The sequence below is a fragment of the Salvelinus alpinus genome, chromosome 24, assembly GCF_045679555.1.
Source record: "Salvelinus alpinus chromosome 24, SLU_Salpinus.1, whole genome shotgun sequence".
In the NCBI taxonomy this organism is placed as follows: domain Eukaryota; kingdom Metazoa; phylum Chordata; class Actinopteri; order Salmoniformes; family Salmonidae; genus Salvelinus; species Salvelinus alpinus.
The window spans coordinates 20028938-20046485 of NC_092109.1; the positions used below are offsets into that span (position 1 = coordinate 20028938).

General features: G+C 44.8%; 1 protein-coding gene across 6 annotated transcripts in view; it reads left to right on the plus strand.

The window, feature by feature from the left end:
• rgs3a (regulator of G protein signaling 3a) overlaps positions 1-17548 on the plus strand; it is a 228559-nt gene that overhangs the window by 129668 nt on the left and 81343 nt on the right. Inside the window, exon 1 of one of the 6 annotated variants that reach the window (XM_071363916.1) lies at positions 16110-16388. The exons of the other annotated variants lie outside the window; for them this stretch is intronic. Coding sequence (XP_071220017.1) covers positions 16374-16388 — 15 coding nt within the window. The 5' untranslated portion in view covers positions 16110-16373. Of the gene's footprint in view, positions 1-16109; positions 16389-17548 lie in introns of those variants that run through there. 6 annotated transcript variants of the gene reach the window in all.

Below are 17548 nucleotides of genomic sequence, written 5' to 3' on the forward strand. Positions count from 1 at the left end.
CCTGGTTTTGTTTCTATCCTGTTGCCTATCCTTACATCCTCTCACTGTGTGTGTGTGTGCATGCTTGTGTGCGTGTGTGTGCGTGTTTGTGTCCGTGCGTGTGTGTGTGTGTGTGTGCAAGTGTGTGCACGTGCGTGCATGTGCTTGTTTCCGGGGGCAGCAGCTGTTTTTCTGGACTGACCCATTTACCACCTAGAGAGGATTAGGACATAGGACATGTCTTACAGGTTAGGTATGTGATGATTCTCTAACCAGAGAAGAAAGATGTGTGAGGGGTTGAGTGATGGAGTGATGGAGGTGAAACAGTCAGTCATATCTATGTGATGTTGTATAGGAGTAGGTCCAGAGAAGGGAGTTAATACCATATGAGTGGAATACCATATGAAGTTGCATCCCAAATGGCACCCTATTCCCTATATAGTGCACTACTTTTGACCGGGGACCAATGGGCCCTGGTCAAAACTAGTGCACTAAATAGGGAATAGGGTGCCATGTGTGAGTGATACAGAGTAATAATGGCAGTGTGACATGATGTGGTGTGTTGAGGATGAAATCAGTGACACAGTCTGAGTCCACCTCTGTGAAGTGATACAGACATAGTCCACAACAGACAGAGCAGAGGGGATATGTGTTGGGACTTATCCCATAGGGGATATCAGTTCACCGTGGTCACACTTTTGTGTGTGTGTGTGTGTGTGTGTGTGTGTGTGTGTGTGTGTGTGTGTGTGTGTGTGTGTGTGTGTGTGTGTGTGTGTGTGTGTGTGTGTGTGTGTGTGTGTGTGTGTGTGCGTGCGTGCGTGCGTGCGTGCGTGCGTGCGTGCGTGCGTGCGTGCGTGCGTGCGTGCGTGCGTGCGTGCGTGCGTGCGTGCGTGCGTATGTGCGTATGTGCGTGCACTGATTAGACTTAGACTCATCAGACAGCAGAGATTAGTTTATGATAGTCACATTAGTACCCAGGTAGTGACAGCACACAGCCCAATTAGACAGTCCATGGCGTGGCTAGACAGTCAATACAAGCATGGTCTGGAAACAGACACACTGTTCTAAATAGAGCGTTATATGACAAACAGGGGTCCCCTATCCGTAAGAAACAGTGACATCCTCTTCTATTAAATATAGATTTAAATTTCTTACACGATTACTGATGACTCATTAGTTTCTCTCATAAGTGCTATATCTGTCCAATATACTGTATGTGCGTGTCCTCTGTGCCCCAGGCATTCTAGCGTTCCTAACCTTTGACCTGTAGCCTTATAATTGGCGGAGTTGACGGTGTTCCCTGGCAGAGAGCCAGAGCACTATTGGGAGGGATGCTGTGCTGTGTTTTCCTCTTCCATGGTTTCCACCACTGGATGCCCAGATCCCATGCTAATTGGTGGGATAAGTCACAAATGGATGACTGGGTTTATAAAAAAGACAACACACACAGTCCTGACCCTGCACACAGTGTAAATAAGCATTCAATAGTTACAGTTAGAGACCAGAAAAAATCAGAAGACCTAGGTCAATTGGACCAATCATCAATCTTGTAGTAATATACATTTATTGTATGGTGATTAGGTAAAATCATTGATTAGTCTGAACATTGCTCAATGCTTATGTTTGAATCTTTTTAGTATATCCATTCCATTACTTGAGTGCAGCCCAAGGGTCATTTATTAATACATATTTAATCATGACAATATTAGTTCATTTTAATCACGATAATGTATTGGTTTCATTTGCGGTAAACTAGTGCAGTTTTGATTTGAGACACTTAGGGTAATGAATAGATATTTCATCATAATAAAGCTTTTGTAATTAAAAGAAAGCCTAAATACGCCTTAATATGGCTTAAAGTCTTAATATGGCTGTTGTGGTCTATGCCTTTGTGGCCTCTTAAGATACTTTTACAGTATGTTATAAATGAGAGGTTTTCAGGTAGGTCAGACCATGCATTATGTGTGCGTATGCACGTGGTTGTGTGTGTGTTCAGTCCCTTGTGTTGTTACATTTAGAGGTCAACGGGTTCAAAGCAACCTCTGGGTAATTGGGCTGCGACAGGAAAAAGTACACTCTTCGTATGACTCATAGACAGAAGGTTGACATGGGATGACAAGGCTTCTCTCTTGCAGTTGTCAAATCTGAACCGTGAGTGTTTCGCCACTTTTACTGTACAATTAGCAATCAGGGTTGTGTGGTGCTCAGTGTTTTGGATGACCTCTGTGGTAAAATCTCCCCCTCTGACAGAACCTGACTCAAATCCAAGACCAGAACCAACGGCTCACAATGTGATTTAAAATAAACACAACTTTCATTTCATTATTAACTCAACACTAATAGCCCCAAATTAGTTTATGATTTCACGGCCGCCCTGATAAATACACAATCCCTCTCAGCTTGACTTGCTGGTGGAAAACGTTTTGTATGCTGCTCCAAATGAGCCAAAAATGCTCTGAGATGTTGACTTTGGAGGATTTTCTTTAAATAGTGCTTAAAGCGGCAGTGTAGTCAAAAATGTAAGTTTTCAGACCCCTTGACCTTTTCCACATTTTGTTACATTACAGCCTTATTCTAAAATGGATTAAATAAGTTTTTCCCCTCATCAATCTACAAACAATACCCCATAATGACAAAGTGAAAACTGTTTTTTAGACTTTTTTGCAAATGTACAGTACCAGTCAAATGTTTGGACATACCTACTCATTCAAGGGTTTTTATTTATTTTTGCTATTTTCTACATTGTAGAATAATAGTGAAGGCATCAAAACTATGAAATAACACATGGAATAATGTACTAACCAAAAAAGTGTTATACAATCAAAATATATTGGACATGATTTGGAAAGGCACACACCTGTCAATATAAGGTCCCACAGTTGATAGTGCATGTCAGAGCAAAAACCAAGCCATGAGGTTGAAGGAATTGTCCGTAGAGCTTCGAGACGGGTGTCGTGTTGTGACTATCATTAATGTGTTTGACTGTTATTTTATCAAATCAATTAAGTTTAATTATTACGATGATTAAATGAATCATGTATCAATTAACTCATTAGTAATCTCGTAGCACCACAGGAAAAGTTTATTTAACAAGTTACTATCTTCCAACTGAACTCTAAAGATATAAATATCTCTTACATCATCAGTCTCATTCTGAATGTCGCAATATACAAATTGTCTTAATTATTTATTTACTAACTAAATAATCACACAGAAATATATAAACACACAAACAGGATAGATTACACATTGATTCTAACATAATGCAATGAAAAGTCTCTTGTGGACTAACTCGATAATGATGGCTTGAAAAGGCAGGGGCACGTAAGAAAGAGCGGGAGAAGAAGAGACAAAGGACTTAATCTATCGGAAATACAGTTGAATAATACGCTCATCGTAAATATGGATATTTAGCACCCCAGCAACCGCTCATTCGGATTTAGAAATGCAAAGTACATATTTACGATTGTATGTCTTTTTCGTCTCGCTTTGTTGAAATCACTCGATCAGTCTGTGGAGAGTAGTTCATCAGAAGTCTCTGATTGTGTCCCCCAGAAGTCACAATGTCTTTGTAGCTGTAGCTTTTCTGTCTCGGAGGGTCTGTTAGAACGGTTCTTCCAGAGGAAGTGTTCGTTAGAATGGATCTTTCAAAGTACCACCCGGTGGTTCTCGTCGAGTTTACTAGACTAAAGTACTTAAACAGGTGCAGACTGAATGTTCCTGTGTAGTCTTCTTCTTCGAGTTTCAGAGTTTCTAACCATTTCAAACCTTTCAGCTCACGCTGTTGGTCACGCTGGTCTAATGTAGAGTCTAACCATTTTACACATCCGGCTTACAATTTACTGGTCTCTATTGTCTAACCTTTCGTGACGTCCGGCTTATCCTCCGCCTACTGGTCTCTAGAGATTTAAATTCTTACCAATTCAACGTGCAGCCACCGCTCCACGTTTTCTTGGTCTGATGTGAATTTAGTCACGGGTCCTGGAAAAAGGGCGGTTCCATTACGTTTTGCATAATGTCTGTGCTCACGTGGGCGTAGTTACTGACCGGATAAACTTTATATGAAAACACATTTTCTCATTTAGAAAGCTATGATCACATTTCATCTTCTCACAAATAGTTTCATATTTAATCATATAAGATCTACAACATTTAGATGTAAATCTGATAACTGGGAAATATACACATTCAGAGATACAGTTATGTTGTTCTACTGTCCTTAGTTACATCACAAATTAGTAACGAATTCGACATGATTGTTGTTTCAAGGCCCACCAACAATTTACCACCTTATTTGTGTTAGGAATATTGGGTCATTCTCCACTTTTGGATGTCGTAGTTTTGGTGGGAGGAGTCTCCTTGTAACATTTACATTTACATTTAAGTCATTTAGCAGACGCTCTTATCCAGAGTGACTTACAAGTTGGTGCATTCACCTTATGATATCCAGTGGAACAACCACTTTACAATAGTGCATCTAACTCTTTTAAGGGGGGGGGGGGTTAGAAGGATTACTTTATCCTATCCTAGGTATTCTTTAAAGAGGTGGTGTTTCAGGTGTTTCCGGAAGGTGGTGATTGACTCCGCTGACCTGGCGTCGTGGGGGAGTTTGTTCCACCATTGGGGTGCCAGAGCAGCGAACAGTTTTGACTGGGCTGAGCGGGAGCTGTACTTCCTCAGAGGTAGGGAGGCGAGCAGGCCAGAGGTGGATGAACGCAGTGCCCTTGTTTGGGTGTAGGGCCTGATCAGAGCCTGAAGCTACGGAGGTGCCGTTCCCCTCACAGCTCCGTAGGCAAGCACCATGGTCTTGTAGCGGATGCGAGCTTCAACTGGAAGCCAGTGGAGAGAGCGGAGGAGCGGGGTGACGTGAAAGAACTTGGGAAGGTTGAACACCAGACGGGCTGCGGCGTTCTGGATGAGTTGTAGGGGTTTAATGGCACAGGCAGGGAGCCCAGCCAACAGCGAGTTGCAGTAGTCCAGACGGGAGATGACAAGTGCCTGGATTAGGACCTGCGCCGCTTCCTGTGTGAGGCAGGGTCGTACTCTGCGAATGTTGTAGAGCATGAACCTACAGGAACGGGTCACCGCCTTGATGTTAGTTGAGAACGACAGCGTGTTGTCCAGGATCACGCCAATGTTCTTAGCACTCTGGGAGGAGGACACAAAGGAGTTGTCAACCATGATGGCGAGATCATGGAACGGGCAGTCCTTCCCCGGGAGGAAGAGCAGCTCCGTCTTGCCGAGGTTCAGCTTGAGGTGGTGATCCGTCATCCACACTGATATGTCTGCCAGACATGCAGAGATGCGATTCGCCACCTGGTTATCAGAAGGGGGAAAGGAGAAGATTAATTGTGTGTCGTCTGCATAGCAATGATAGGAGAGACCATGTGAGGATATGACAGAGCCAAGTGACTTGGTGTATAGCGAGAATAGGAGAGGGCCTAGAACAGAGCCCTGGGGGACACCAGTGGTGAGAGCACGTGGTGCGGAGACAGATTCTCGCCACGCCACCTGGTAGGAGCGACCTGTAAGGTAAGACGCAATCCAAGCGTGGGCCGCGCCGGAGATGCCCAACTCGGAGAGGGTGGAGAGGAGGATCTGATGGTTCACTGTATCAAAGGCAGCCGATAGGTCTAGAAGGATGAGAGCAGAGGAGAGAGAGTTAGCTTTAGCAGTGCGGAGCGCCTCCGTGACACAGAGAAGAGCAGTCTCAGTTGAATGACTAGTCTTGAAACCTGACTGATTTGGATCAAGAAGGTCATTCTGAGAGAGATAACAGGAGAGCTGGCCAAGGACGGCACGTTCAAGAGTTTGAGAGAAAAGAAAGAAGGGACACTGGTCTGTTGACATCGGAGGGATCGAGTGTAGGTTTTTTCAGCAGGGGTGCAACTCTCGCTCTCTTGAAGGCGGAAGGGACGTAGCCAGCGGTCAAGGATGAGTTGATGAGCGAGGTGAGGTAAGGGAGAAGGTCTCCGGAAATGGCCTGGAGAAGAGAGGAGGGGATAGGGTCAAGCGGGTAGGTTGTTGGGTGGCCGGCCGTCACAAGACGCGAGATTTCATCTGGAGAGAGAGGGGAGAAAGAGGTCAAAGCACAGGGTAGGGCAGTGTGAGCAGAACCAGCGGTGTCGTTTGACTTAGCAAACGAGGATCGGATGTCGTCGACCTTCTTTTCAAAATGGTTGACGAAGTCATCCGCAGAGAGGGAGGAGGAGGGGGGAGGGGGAGGAGGATTCAGGAGGGAGGAGAAGGTGGCAAAGAGCTTCCTAGGGTTAGAGGCAGATGCTTGGAATTTAGAGTGGAAGAAAGTGGCTTTAGCAGCAGAGACAGAAGAGGAGAATGTAGAGAGTAGGGAGTGAAAGGATGCCAGGTCCGCAGGGAGGCGAGTTTTCCTCCATTTCCGCTCGGCTGCCCGGAGCCCTGTTCTGTGAGCTCGCAATGAGTCGTCGAGCCACGGAGCAGGAGGGGAGGACCGAGCCGGCCTGGAGGATAGGGGACATAGAGAGTTAAAGGATGCAGAAAGGGAGGAGAGGAGGGTTGAGGAGGCAGAATCAGGAGATAGGTTGGAGAAGGTTTGAGCAGAGGGAAGAGATGATAGGATGGAAGAGGAGAGAGTAGCGGGGGAGAGAGAGCGAAGGTTGGGACGGCGCGATACCATCCGAGTAGGGGCAGTGTGGGAAGTGTTGGATGAGAGCGAGAGGGAAAAGGATACAAGGTAGTGGTCGGAGACTTGGAGGGGAGTTGCAATGAGATTAGTGGAAGAACAGCATCTAGTAAAGATGAGGTCAAGCGTATTGCCTGCCTTGTGAGTAGGGGGGGAAGGTGAGAGGGTGAGGTCAAAAGAGGAGAGGAGTGGAAAGAAGGAGGCAGAGAGGAATGAGTCAAAGGTAGACGTGGGGAGGTTAAAGTCACCCAGAACTGTGAGAGGTGAGCCATCCTCAGGAAAGGAACTTATCAAGGCGTCAAGCTCATTGATGAACTCTCCAAGGGAACCTGGGGGGCGATAAATGATAAGGATGTTAAGCTTGAAAGGGCTGGTAACTGTGACAGCATGGAATTCAAAGGAGGCGATAGACAGATGGGTCAGGGGAGAGAGAGAGAATGTCCACTTGGGAGAGATGAGGATCCCAGTGCCACCACCCCGCTGACCAGAAGCTCTCTGGGTGTGCGAGAACACGTGGGCAGACGAGGAGAGAGCAGTAGGAGTAGCAGTGTTATCTGTGGTAATCCATGTTTCCGTCAGTGCCAAGAAGTCGAGGGACTGGAGGGAAGCATAGGCTGAGATGAACTCTGCCTTGTTGGCCGCAGATCGGCAGTTCCAGAGGCTGCCGGAGACCTGGAACTCCACGTGGGTCGTGCGCGCTGGGACCACCAGGTTAGAGTGGCGGCGGCCACGCGGTGTGAAGCGTTTGTATGGTCTGTGCAGAGAGGAGAGAAGAGGGATAGACAGACACATAGTTGACAGGCTACAGAAGAGGCTACGCTAATGCAAAGGAGATTGGAATGACAAGTGGACTACACGTCTCGAATGTTCAGAAAGTTAAGCTTACGTTGCAAAAAATCTTATTGACTAAAATGATACAGTGCTGCTGGCTGGTGGAGTAGGCTAGCTAGCAGTGGCTGCGTTGTTGACTTAGTTTGAAAGTGTAGCTGGCTAGGTAGCCTCGGTAACTGGCTAGGTAACCTTGACAATTACTCTAAACTACACAATTATCTTGGATACAAAGACAGCAAAGACAACTATGTAGCTAGCTAACACTACACTAATCAAGTCGTTCCGTTGTAATGTAGAAACTAATGTAATAGTTTCTACAGTGCTGCTATTCGGTAGACGGTAGACGTTGGCTAGCTGCTAGCTGCTGGCTAGCTAGCAGTGTTGACTAGGACGAAAATAGCTGACTAGCTAACCTCGGTAATTACGATAATTACTCTAAACTACACAATTATCTTTGATACAAAGACGGCTATGTAGCTAGCTAAGATCAGACAAGTCAAACCGTTGTACTGTAATGAAATGTAATACTACCTGCGGAGCGAAATGCGAAATGCGACCACTCGCTCCAACAGTGCTGCTATTCGGTAGACGGTAGACGTTGGCTAGCTGCTAGCTGCTGGCTAGCTAGCAGTGTTGACTAGGACGAAAATAGCTGACTAGCTAACCTCGGTAATTACGATAATTACTCTAAACTACAAGAACAAAAGGGTTCTTTCCCCTCAATCCTACAGAGCCCAAAGGCAGAGTTTCTGCAAGGTATTTCTGCAAGGTAGTTTCTGCAAGGTAACCGTCACAAAACTGTCCAACTCCATCCCTCTCCCCCTCTGTTGGAGAGGGCTGTAGAGCGGACCCACTGTAACCTGATCCTTTGGATCCTCACAGGAGAGTCGTGACACAGGACTCATGCACTGTATTTCCACACTATGAGGTTGGAATAATACTGTGAAATTGTAAAAGTTCTGATAATACAGTGTTAGTACAAGAGCTTGTTTGGCTGGGTGGGAATGTTGAACCGCCTGGTGACATCAGGTCTTGCTTGAGAAATTGCATTTAGCGAAGAAGCTATTTTTGTTTATTTTGGACCATTTCAACCCGTTGACAAGCGCTAACACACAGGCGTGATTATTCTACAGGGATCCCTGCAGTGAACGCTCAAACCGGTGTGATTTGTGTAACAATCCCATTTTGGAACACTGAATGCATTCTGACATCACGCTCATAAATTAGCTGACGCTGGGGCGACCGTTAGAGATATTTGTGATTCAAGTGAAAAGATTAATTGAAAACAATTGGATGTAATGTACTTCATTGTTACCCAGAAATGATTTGATATTGAGATAAAAACAGCTGCATTGGACCATTAAGTACTTTAACAAAGACCTGGTGGAGCTTGACAGTAGCTGTTGCCAGTTGCACTGTAAGCTGAATTGGGTGAGAAAAAAATTATTTGGAAGGAAAGAAGGAGAAAGAAAGAGACAAAAAACTGAGAAAAACTGAAAAACAGAGAGAGAGAGAGAGAGAGAATTTCTCCTTAATCAATGTTGCGTTTGCCATGATGGCAGTAACAGTATTTCTCCTCTGATATGTAGCAGAGGGTAAATCCTCTGCTGAAACACACTTTTACTGTATCCTGGAGAAAAGTAGATCTGAGGTAAAGTAAAACTGACTGCAAACGGCTCCTATATGCAGTAATTCACCCAGGTAATCGTCTTTTCCATTCCTCTGCATGGTCACGGCGCTAACGTTGACAATCCCCCCGTTTGGCTGGCACCCAGCGTCATTGAAGGCAGTTTTTTATTTTAGTTTGTTGATGAACTTTCTCCACTTGAGCCAGTAAATCCATCCAAGCCCCTTGTGAGAGACTGGGGGAGAGGACAAGAGCCGGAGGCAGTTTGCTGGCATTGTGTGCAGAAGAGCTAAATTGACTTTCAGTGTTTGGTTCGTTCAAAGTTAGAGCTTGCTGGACGAATTTTCTGGCTCCTGCTTTGTTTACGGTCTACATCGATTTTCACTTAATTTAAAGTAACTGCTGAGGTTGAAGACCAAATTGGTGTTTTGGCTACTGTTGTTGCATTGTGTGTTTGCCATGTGTCACATTGGTTGTAGTTCATTCAGTCATTCTAGGTATCGTTACTAAGACATTCCACATCACGCACGCGCGCGCGCACGCACGCACACCAAACACACACACATCACAGAACACACACACGCGACTGTGTGTGATCACTCTCCGGCAACGGACATTTTGAACCAGCGAACACAGAGCATTACATCTGCTGCTCAACAAGCTGCTGTAGCTTGTCCGGTGGAGCAGAAACAGATAGCTAGACACCTGACGGTCTCCCAGTGGAACTAAGTGCTGGGCTACGCTACGGTTGTATAACGCAACACACAGGGGAGCCTCAGATAAGGCCTAGTCTTCACCTCGCAAGGAGAGGTCACATCTCTTTGTGGGAAAAGAGGAAGAACATCTACATTCCATTAGAATGTGTAAATCACAACTTTAGTTCTGCACAGTCTGGTACACAACTCATTTTCACCCTTGCGATGGGGAAGAAAGGTGCTAAGTTACCTGTCTCTCACTCTCTGTCACACACATGCAAACAAACGCACACACTTACTTACTCGTACACACATGCACACATGCGCACACATACATCACACCCGCAAAAACACACACAAACACAGTCTGTATAGGCAAAAATCTCTCTCAGTCTCACTTCAAAATCCGACGTTTGTCCACAAAGGTCACATTTTGAAGGTTAAGTTTATGTATTACTTCAGAATGGTTAAGGTACAGGGTTATGGTTTGGAATAGGGTTCAAACAATATAATAAAAAACTAGTGCCTAGCACTGGGATTGAACATTTGACACCAACACTTCTTGATCCCTCCTCCATGGTACATAGTGTCAGATCAGACAGGGTGTGAATCCCTTGTGTCTCCCATCTCACACACACACACACACACACACACACACCAGGGGTCCAGACTAACATTTTCCCCTGGTGGCACTAGTACTATTCACTTTTTTAGTCTCTGACTAAATGGTCGGAGACTGGAGCCCTGCGCACACACACATTTTCTGTGTTATATATAGTGTGTTACCAGATTGTCAGAGCACTTGCTGTTTTTAGAGGTGGAGAAACCAGAAAATAACATTACAAGAGCTGCATATACACTATGACTATAATGTCCTTCAATCTCTTGGGTTTTTTAACTCTCCATAAGAAAGTCTGTAAAATAATTAATTAAGCATTGTACATAGCTAGCTTCATGTACTGTACAGATGTAGGATCTTTGTTTGACCAGTTTGGCACAGCAGGAAAATAAAGCAGCAACAGGAAATGTGAATTATTATGTTTGTAACGGTAGTCCTCCTCCTCTTCACCCGAAGAGGAGGAGTAGTGATTGAACCAAGGCGCAGCTTTGTGAAATGACATGATTTAATAAAGACACGACAAAACAACTAAGACAGAAAACGAACTAGACTTGAATTAACTAACAAAATAACAAAACGAATGTGTAGACAAACCTAGACATACGAACTTACAATAAAACACGAAGAACGCACGAACAGGGAAAAATAGACTACACAAAAATGACGATGTACAAACATACCGAACAGTCCCGTATGGTGCGACAAACACTGACACAGGCGACAAACACTGACACAGGCGACAACCACCCACAACGAACACTGTGAAACAACCTACCTAAATATGACTCTCAATTAGAGGAAAACGCAAAACACCTGCCTCTAATTAAGAGCCATACCAGGCAACCCTTAAACCAACATAGAAACAGAAAACATAGAATGCCCACCCAAACTCACGTCCTGACCAACTAACACATACAACAAACTAACAGAAATAGGTCAGGAACGTGACAATGTTGATTATAATTAATGGATATTTTTGTCAGAATTGATACATTTTTCATAAGGGGAAATCAAGTCTAAAATTTCAAAGTGGAAATTACAAACTTCAGAAGTCTTTTTAAACGTCAAATATACCACACATTTTAAAATACATGTAGGGAAATTATCCTGCATCAGGGTGATCAAATTAAGAACCTACATCTGCATGTATGTCCGTCTGTCTCTTTCTTTCACTCTTCTCTATTTTTCTCCCTCTCCCCTCTCTATTTCTCGCTATCCCTAATTACATCTCTGTGTTTCTCTCTATCCCGCTCTCTTTCAGTCTTTTGCCACCTCTCTTTATGACTCTTTATGATGTTTTGCCTGAGCAGACACTCGCTCCGCTCTGTGAATATCACTGACAGCAGGCTTCAAAGAAACATCTATTTCTCTCTGCTTCCCCCTCTCATTTATTATTTCTTTCACCTCCTCCATCCCACTCATCCTATCTTTTCAAGGTTCTGTTTACCTGTCTCCATTAACTTCTGAATTGATCACAGTAATCTGGAAAAAGCACACACACATACACTCTCCCATCAATGTGTGAGTGTGTTTTGGGGAAAACAGCTAACTTCCTACAATTCTACACATTTTGCCATGAGGCTGTGAGAAAATGTTTAATGTGGTTGTTTTAAAGCTAATTTCCTGCAATTCTAAACATATTGCCATGGGGCAGTGGCCTTTGGGGGGTTGGGAGCCCCCAAGGTGATATCCATCATGTCCTAGGATCAATTCTTCAGGCAGGCTTTAAACTTTAATCATTTATCTTTGATGGATATTGTTTTGCTTTAATTCAGTTCAAAAAGCCCTGAACTATTTATAGCTTGTCCTGTTGTTATACTGTATAATGCACTGGCATACATGGACTACATGACCAAAGGTATGTGGACACCTGCTTGTCGAACATCTCATTCCAAAATCATGGGCATTAATATGGAGTTGGTCCACCCTTTGCTGCTATAACAGCCTCCAATCTTCTGGTAAGGCTTTCCACTTGATGTTGGAACATTGCTGCGGGGCCTTGCTTACATTCAGTTACAAGTGCATTAGTAAAGTTGGGTACTGAAGTTGGGCGATTAGACCTGGCTCGCAGTCGGCGTTCCAATTCGTCCCAAAGGTGTTCGATGGGGTTGAGGTCAGGGCTATGTACAGGCCAGTTAAGTTCTTCTACACCGAACAATATTTCCCTTCACTGGAACTAAGGGGCCTAGCACAAACCATGAAAAACAGCCCCAGACGATTATTCTGCAGCCACCAGAATTTACAGTTGGCACTATACATTGGGGCAGGTAGCGTTCTCCTGGCATCTGCCAAACCCAGATTCGTCCTTTGAACTGTCAGATGGCGAAGCGTGATTCATCAATCCAGAGAACGTGTTTCCACTGCTCCAGAGTCCAATGGTGGCAAACTTCACACCACTCCAGCTGACTCATGGCATTGCGCATGGTGATCTTAGGCTTGTGTGTGCTCGGCCATGAAAACCCATCATGAAACTCCCGACGAACAGTTCTTGTGCTGACGTTGCTTCCAGAGACAGTTTGGAACTCGGTAGTGAGTGTTGCAACTGGGGACAGACAATTTTTACGTGCTACGTACCTCAGCACTCGGCAGTCCCCGTTCCGTGAGTTTGTGTGGCCTACCACTTCGCGGCTTAGCCGTTGTTGCACAAAGACGTTTCCACTTCACAATAACAGCACTTACAGTTGACCGGGGCAGCTCTAGCAGGGCAGAAACTTGACAAACTGACTTGTTGGAAAGGTGGAATCCTATGATGGTGCCACGTTGAAAGTCACTGAGCTCTTCAGTACTGGCCATTCTACTGCCAATGTTTGTCTATGGAGATTGCATGGCTGTGTGCTCGATTTTATACACCTGTCAGCAACGGGTGTGTCTGAAATAGCCGAATCCACACATTTGAAGGGTTGTCCACATACTTTTGTATATATAGTGTATATATCAAGGCTTTGTATAAAACTAATGGACCAGGTCTTAAGACGCCTTATTTTTCCCTCAGCCTAATTTCCTTATTTTAATTATTCACATTCTTGGGTTAGGATAATAAGACTTTCTCCGCAGAGGCCAAGCACGCAGTGCTTAGGATAATCATTTATTTAAGGAACGTGAAGACATTGTATTAACACATAAAACATATTTCACTTTGCTATGACATGGCTCTATGTGGAAAGTCTATGACAATGTGTATAATGGTCCACTCGTTCTATCTTAGACTTCATCTAAAAATGGCAATAAAAATGGACAAATATGGAGTTCAGAGGTTTTCTTCCGACAGCGATGATACGTTGTGTTTTTATAATGCTATTGTCTAGACAGGGGAAGTCGTCTTCAGTGTTTGTGCAGTTAAACTACAGCTTGAGGGAATCCAATAGCCCTTTAACCCTGATCATTTTGAAGTCATGCGTGCTATTAACATATTAGATTAGCTGTACAAGAATGTGTATAGAGGAGGTGTAGATTAAAGTGGCATTTCACTGGGATAAGATGGGAGTAAAAGCAAGTGTGTATGTGTGTATTTTTTGTGTGTGTCTGTGTGCCTATATATGAGCCTCATTTGATTGTGTGTGGGTGTCCTCTACCTATGTGTGTGTCTTTCTGGTTGATAAGGTGTGGAAGCCAGGGCTCTTTTGTATCCCGGATCCCGCTCCTGTTTGATAGGCTTTGATTCACTGCTTTGTTTCACGGCTGAGCTGAGGTCTAAAAATAGCTGGTGGGGCAAGAGGGAGGGAGGGAGGTAGAGGGACAGGACAGCACAGCATCATGGGTCTCCAGAGACACACCAACATATGGGTACAGCTCCCTTCTCCCTCCTTCCATATCAACTCATGCACCTTTCTCTTTCTCCCTAATATCAACTCTGTGTCCTCTTTCTCCTACTGTTTTCTCTCTTTCTCTCTCACCTCCCGCCCCTCCTCCAAAACTCTTCCCCTTTTCTCATCACCACCAATCAACTCGCTTTTGTCCCTCCACCTATCAACTCGCTTCCGTCCCCCCACCTATCAACTCGCTTCCGTCCCTCCACCTATCAACTCGCTTCCATCCCTCCACCTATCAACTCACTTCCATCCCTCCACCTATCAACTTGCTTCCGTCCCTCCACCTATCAACTCGCTTCCGTCCCTCCACCTATCAACTCACTTCCGTTCCTCCACCTATCAACTCGCTTCCATCCCTCCACCTATCAACTCACTTCCATCCCTCCACCTATCAACTTGCTTCCATCTCTCCACCTATCAATTCGCTTCCGTACCTCCACCTATCAACTGTCACTTCTCTCTGTCCTCTTTCTCCCTTCGTCATTCCCTAACCCCTCACTGCTCCCCTCCTTCCCTCTCTCCCCTTCCCCAGCACTAGTGTTGCACGTTGGCACCCACATTATAACCACACAGAGAGATAGGCAGGACTGCACAACATCCAGACAGAAAGAGAGATAGGCAGGACTGTACAACATCCAGACAGAGAGAGAGATAGGCAGGACTGTACAACATCCAGATCGAAAGAGAGAGAGAGAGAGGCAGGACTGCACAACATCCAGACAGAAAGAGAGATAGGCAGGACTGCACAACATCCAGACAGAAAGAGAGATAGGCAGGACTGTACAACATCCAGATAGAAAGAGAGAGAGAGAGAGGCAGGACTGCACAACATCCAGATAGAAAGAGAGAGAGAGAGAGGCAGGACTGCACAACATCCAGACAGAGAGAGAGGCAGGACTGCACAACATCCAGACAGAAAGAGAGAGAGGCAGGACTGCACAACATCCAGACAGAAAGAGAGAGAGGCAGGACTGCACAACATCCAGACAGAAATAGAGAGAGAGATAGGCAGGACTGCACAACATCCAGACAGAAAGAGAGAGAGAGAGAGAGAGAGGCAGGACTGCACAACATCCAGACAGAAAGAGAGAGAGGCAGGACTGCACAACATCCAGACAGAAAGAGAGAGAGAGAGAGGCAGGACTGCACAACATCCGGACAGAAAGAGAGAGAGAGAGAGAGAGAGGCAGGACTGCACAACATCCAGACAGAAAGAGAGAGAGAGATAGGCAGGACTGCACAACATCCAGACAGAAAGAGAGAGAGAGAGAGAGAGGCAGGACTGCACAACATCCAGACAGAAAGAGAGAGAGAGAGAGAGAGAGGCAGGACTGCACAACATCCAGACAGAAAGAGAGAGAGAGAGAGAGGCAGGACAGCACAACATCCAGACAGAAAGAGAGAGAGAGAGGCAGGACTGCACAACATCCAGACAGAAAGAGAGAGAGAGAGAGAGAGGCAGGACTGCACAACATCCAGACAGAAAGAGAGAGAGAGAGAGAGAGGCAGGACTGCACAACATCCAGACAGAAAGAGAGAGAGAGAGAGAGAGGCAGGACTGCACAACATCCAGACAGAAAGAGAGAGAGAGAGAGAGGCAGGACTGCACAACATCCAGACAGAAAGAGAGAGAGAGAGAGAGAGGCAGGACTGCACAACATCCAGACAGAAAGAGAGAGAGAGAGAGAGAGAGAGGCAGGACTGCACAACATCCAGACAGAAAGAGAGAGAGAGAGAGAGAGGCAGGACTGCACAACATCCAAACAGAAAGAGAGAGAGAGAGAGAGGCAGGACTGCACAACATCCAGACAGAAAGAGAGAGAGAGAGGCAGGACTGCACAACATCCAGACAGAAAGAGAGAGAGAGATAGGCAGGACTGCACAACATCCGGACAGAAAGAGAGCGAGCGAGAGAGGTAGAGAAAAGGAGAAACATAGAGGCAGTGAGAGAAAAAGAGAAGGACAGACAGAAGAGAGAGGGACACACCACTAGTGTTTTTCACACCTGGATTTTCTGTCCTCTTTAGCAACTGTTCTGTGCATGTGTGTGTGCGTTTTCCCGCACACCCTGCTCTGGCAGAACTCCTCTTAAACACAAACACAGGGATCCTCCTTGACCTCACACACACTCACACACACTCGGAGCATCCAGATGCCTGTCTCTAAGGTCAGGTACCGTACTCCTGCAGATCTGTGTTTTGGTAGCATTGGCGGAGATTATTGGTGTGTGTGGTGTGAGTGTGTTTGTAATGTGTGTGGGTGCGTGGCGCTCTGGAATATCTCTGCATTACATTCTTTCTGCATTTTTCAGCTACTAACGTATTCCTAATGCTTTTCTGATGCTTTCGGAACACTTCTGTAAATACTGTCATGGTACTCCATTAGTGTTTTCTCACTGTTTGATGTCATTCGAAATCAGATTGACCAAATGTTTCTTCAGTTTTGGTTTTATCGTTTCTGGTTTGGTTTGGTTTCATTGTAGGTCAGGAAAACTTTATACTGTGATCTCTAAAAGTATTAGCACAGTGACAAATGTTTTGGCTCTGTACTCCAGCACTTTGGATTTGAAGTGATACAATGACTATGAGGTTAACGTGCAGACTGTCAGCTTTAATTTGAAGGATTTTTATCCACGTCAGGGGAACCGTTTAGCAACTATAGCACTTTTTGTACATAGTTCCCCCAATTTAGGGGACCAAAAGTATTGGGACAAATTCACTTATATGTGTATTAAAGTAGTAAAAAGTTACGTATTTGGTCCCATATTCATAGCTTGTAACTCTACAATTTTGTTGGATGCATTTGCTGTTTATTTTGGTTGTGTTTTAGAATATTTTGTGCCCAATAGAAATTTATGGCAAATAATTTATGAATAATGTGTCATTTTGGAGTCACTGTAATTATAAATAAGAATAGAATATGTTTCTAAACACATCTACATTAATGTGGACGCTACCATGATTACGTATCATACTGAGTGAATCATGAATAATGATGAGGGAAAGTTACAGACGCACAAATATCATACCCCCCCCCCAAAAAAATGCTAACCTCCCTTTTTATTGCAATGATGAGAGGTTAGCATTTTTTTTTGGGGGGGGGGTATGATATTTGTATGTCTGTAACTTTCCCTCATCATTATTCATGATTCATTCATGATTATCCGTAAATGTAGTCTGAAAAGAGTTGCAAGATATGTCTTGTCACATGTAATAAATACGCTCCATGGGAACAGGAATATACTGCATCCTATAGTTCTTACAGTAGCCTCCAAAAGTTATGCAAACACACATACACAGACTAACGCACACACACGGACGGATGTAC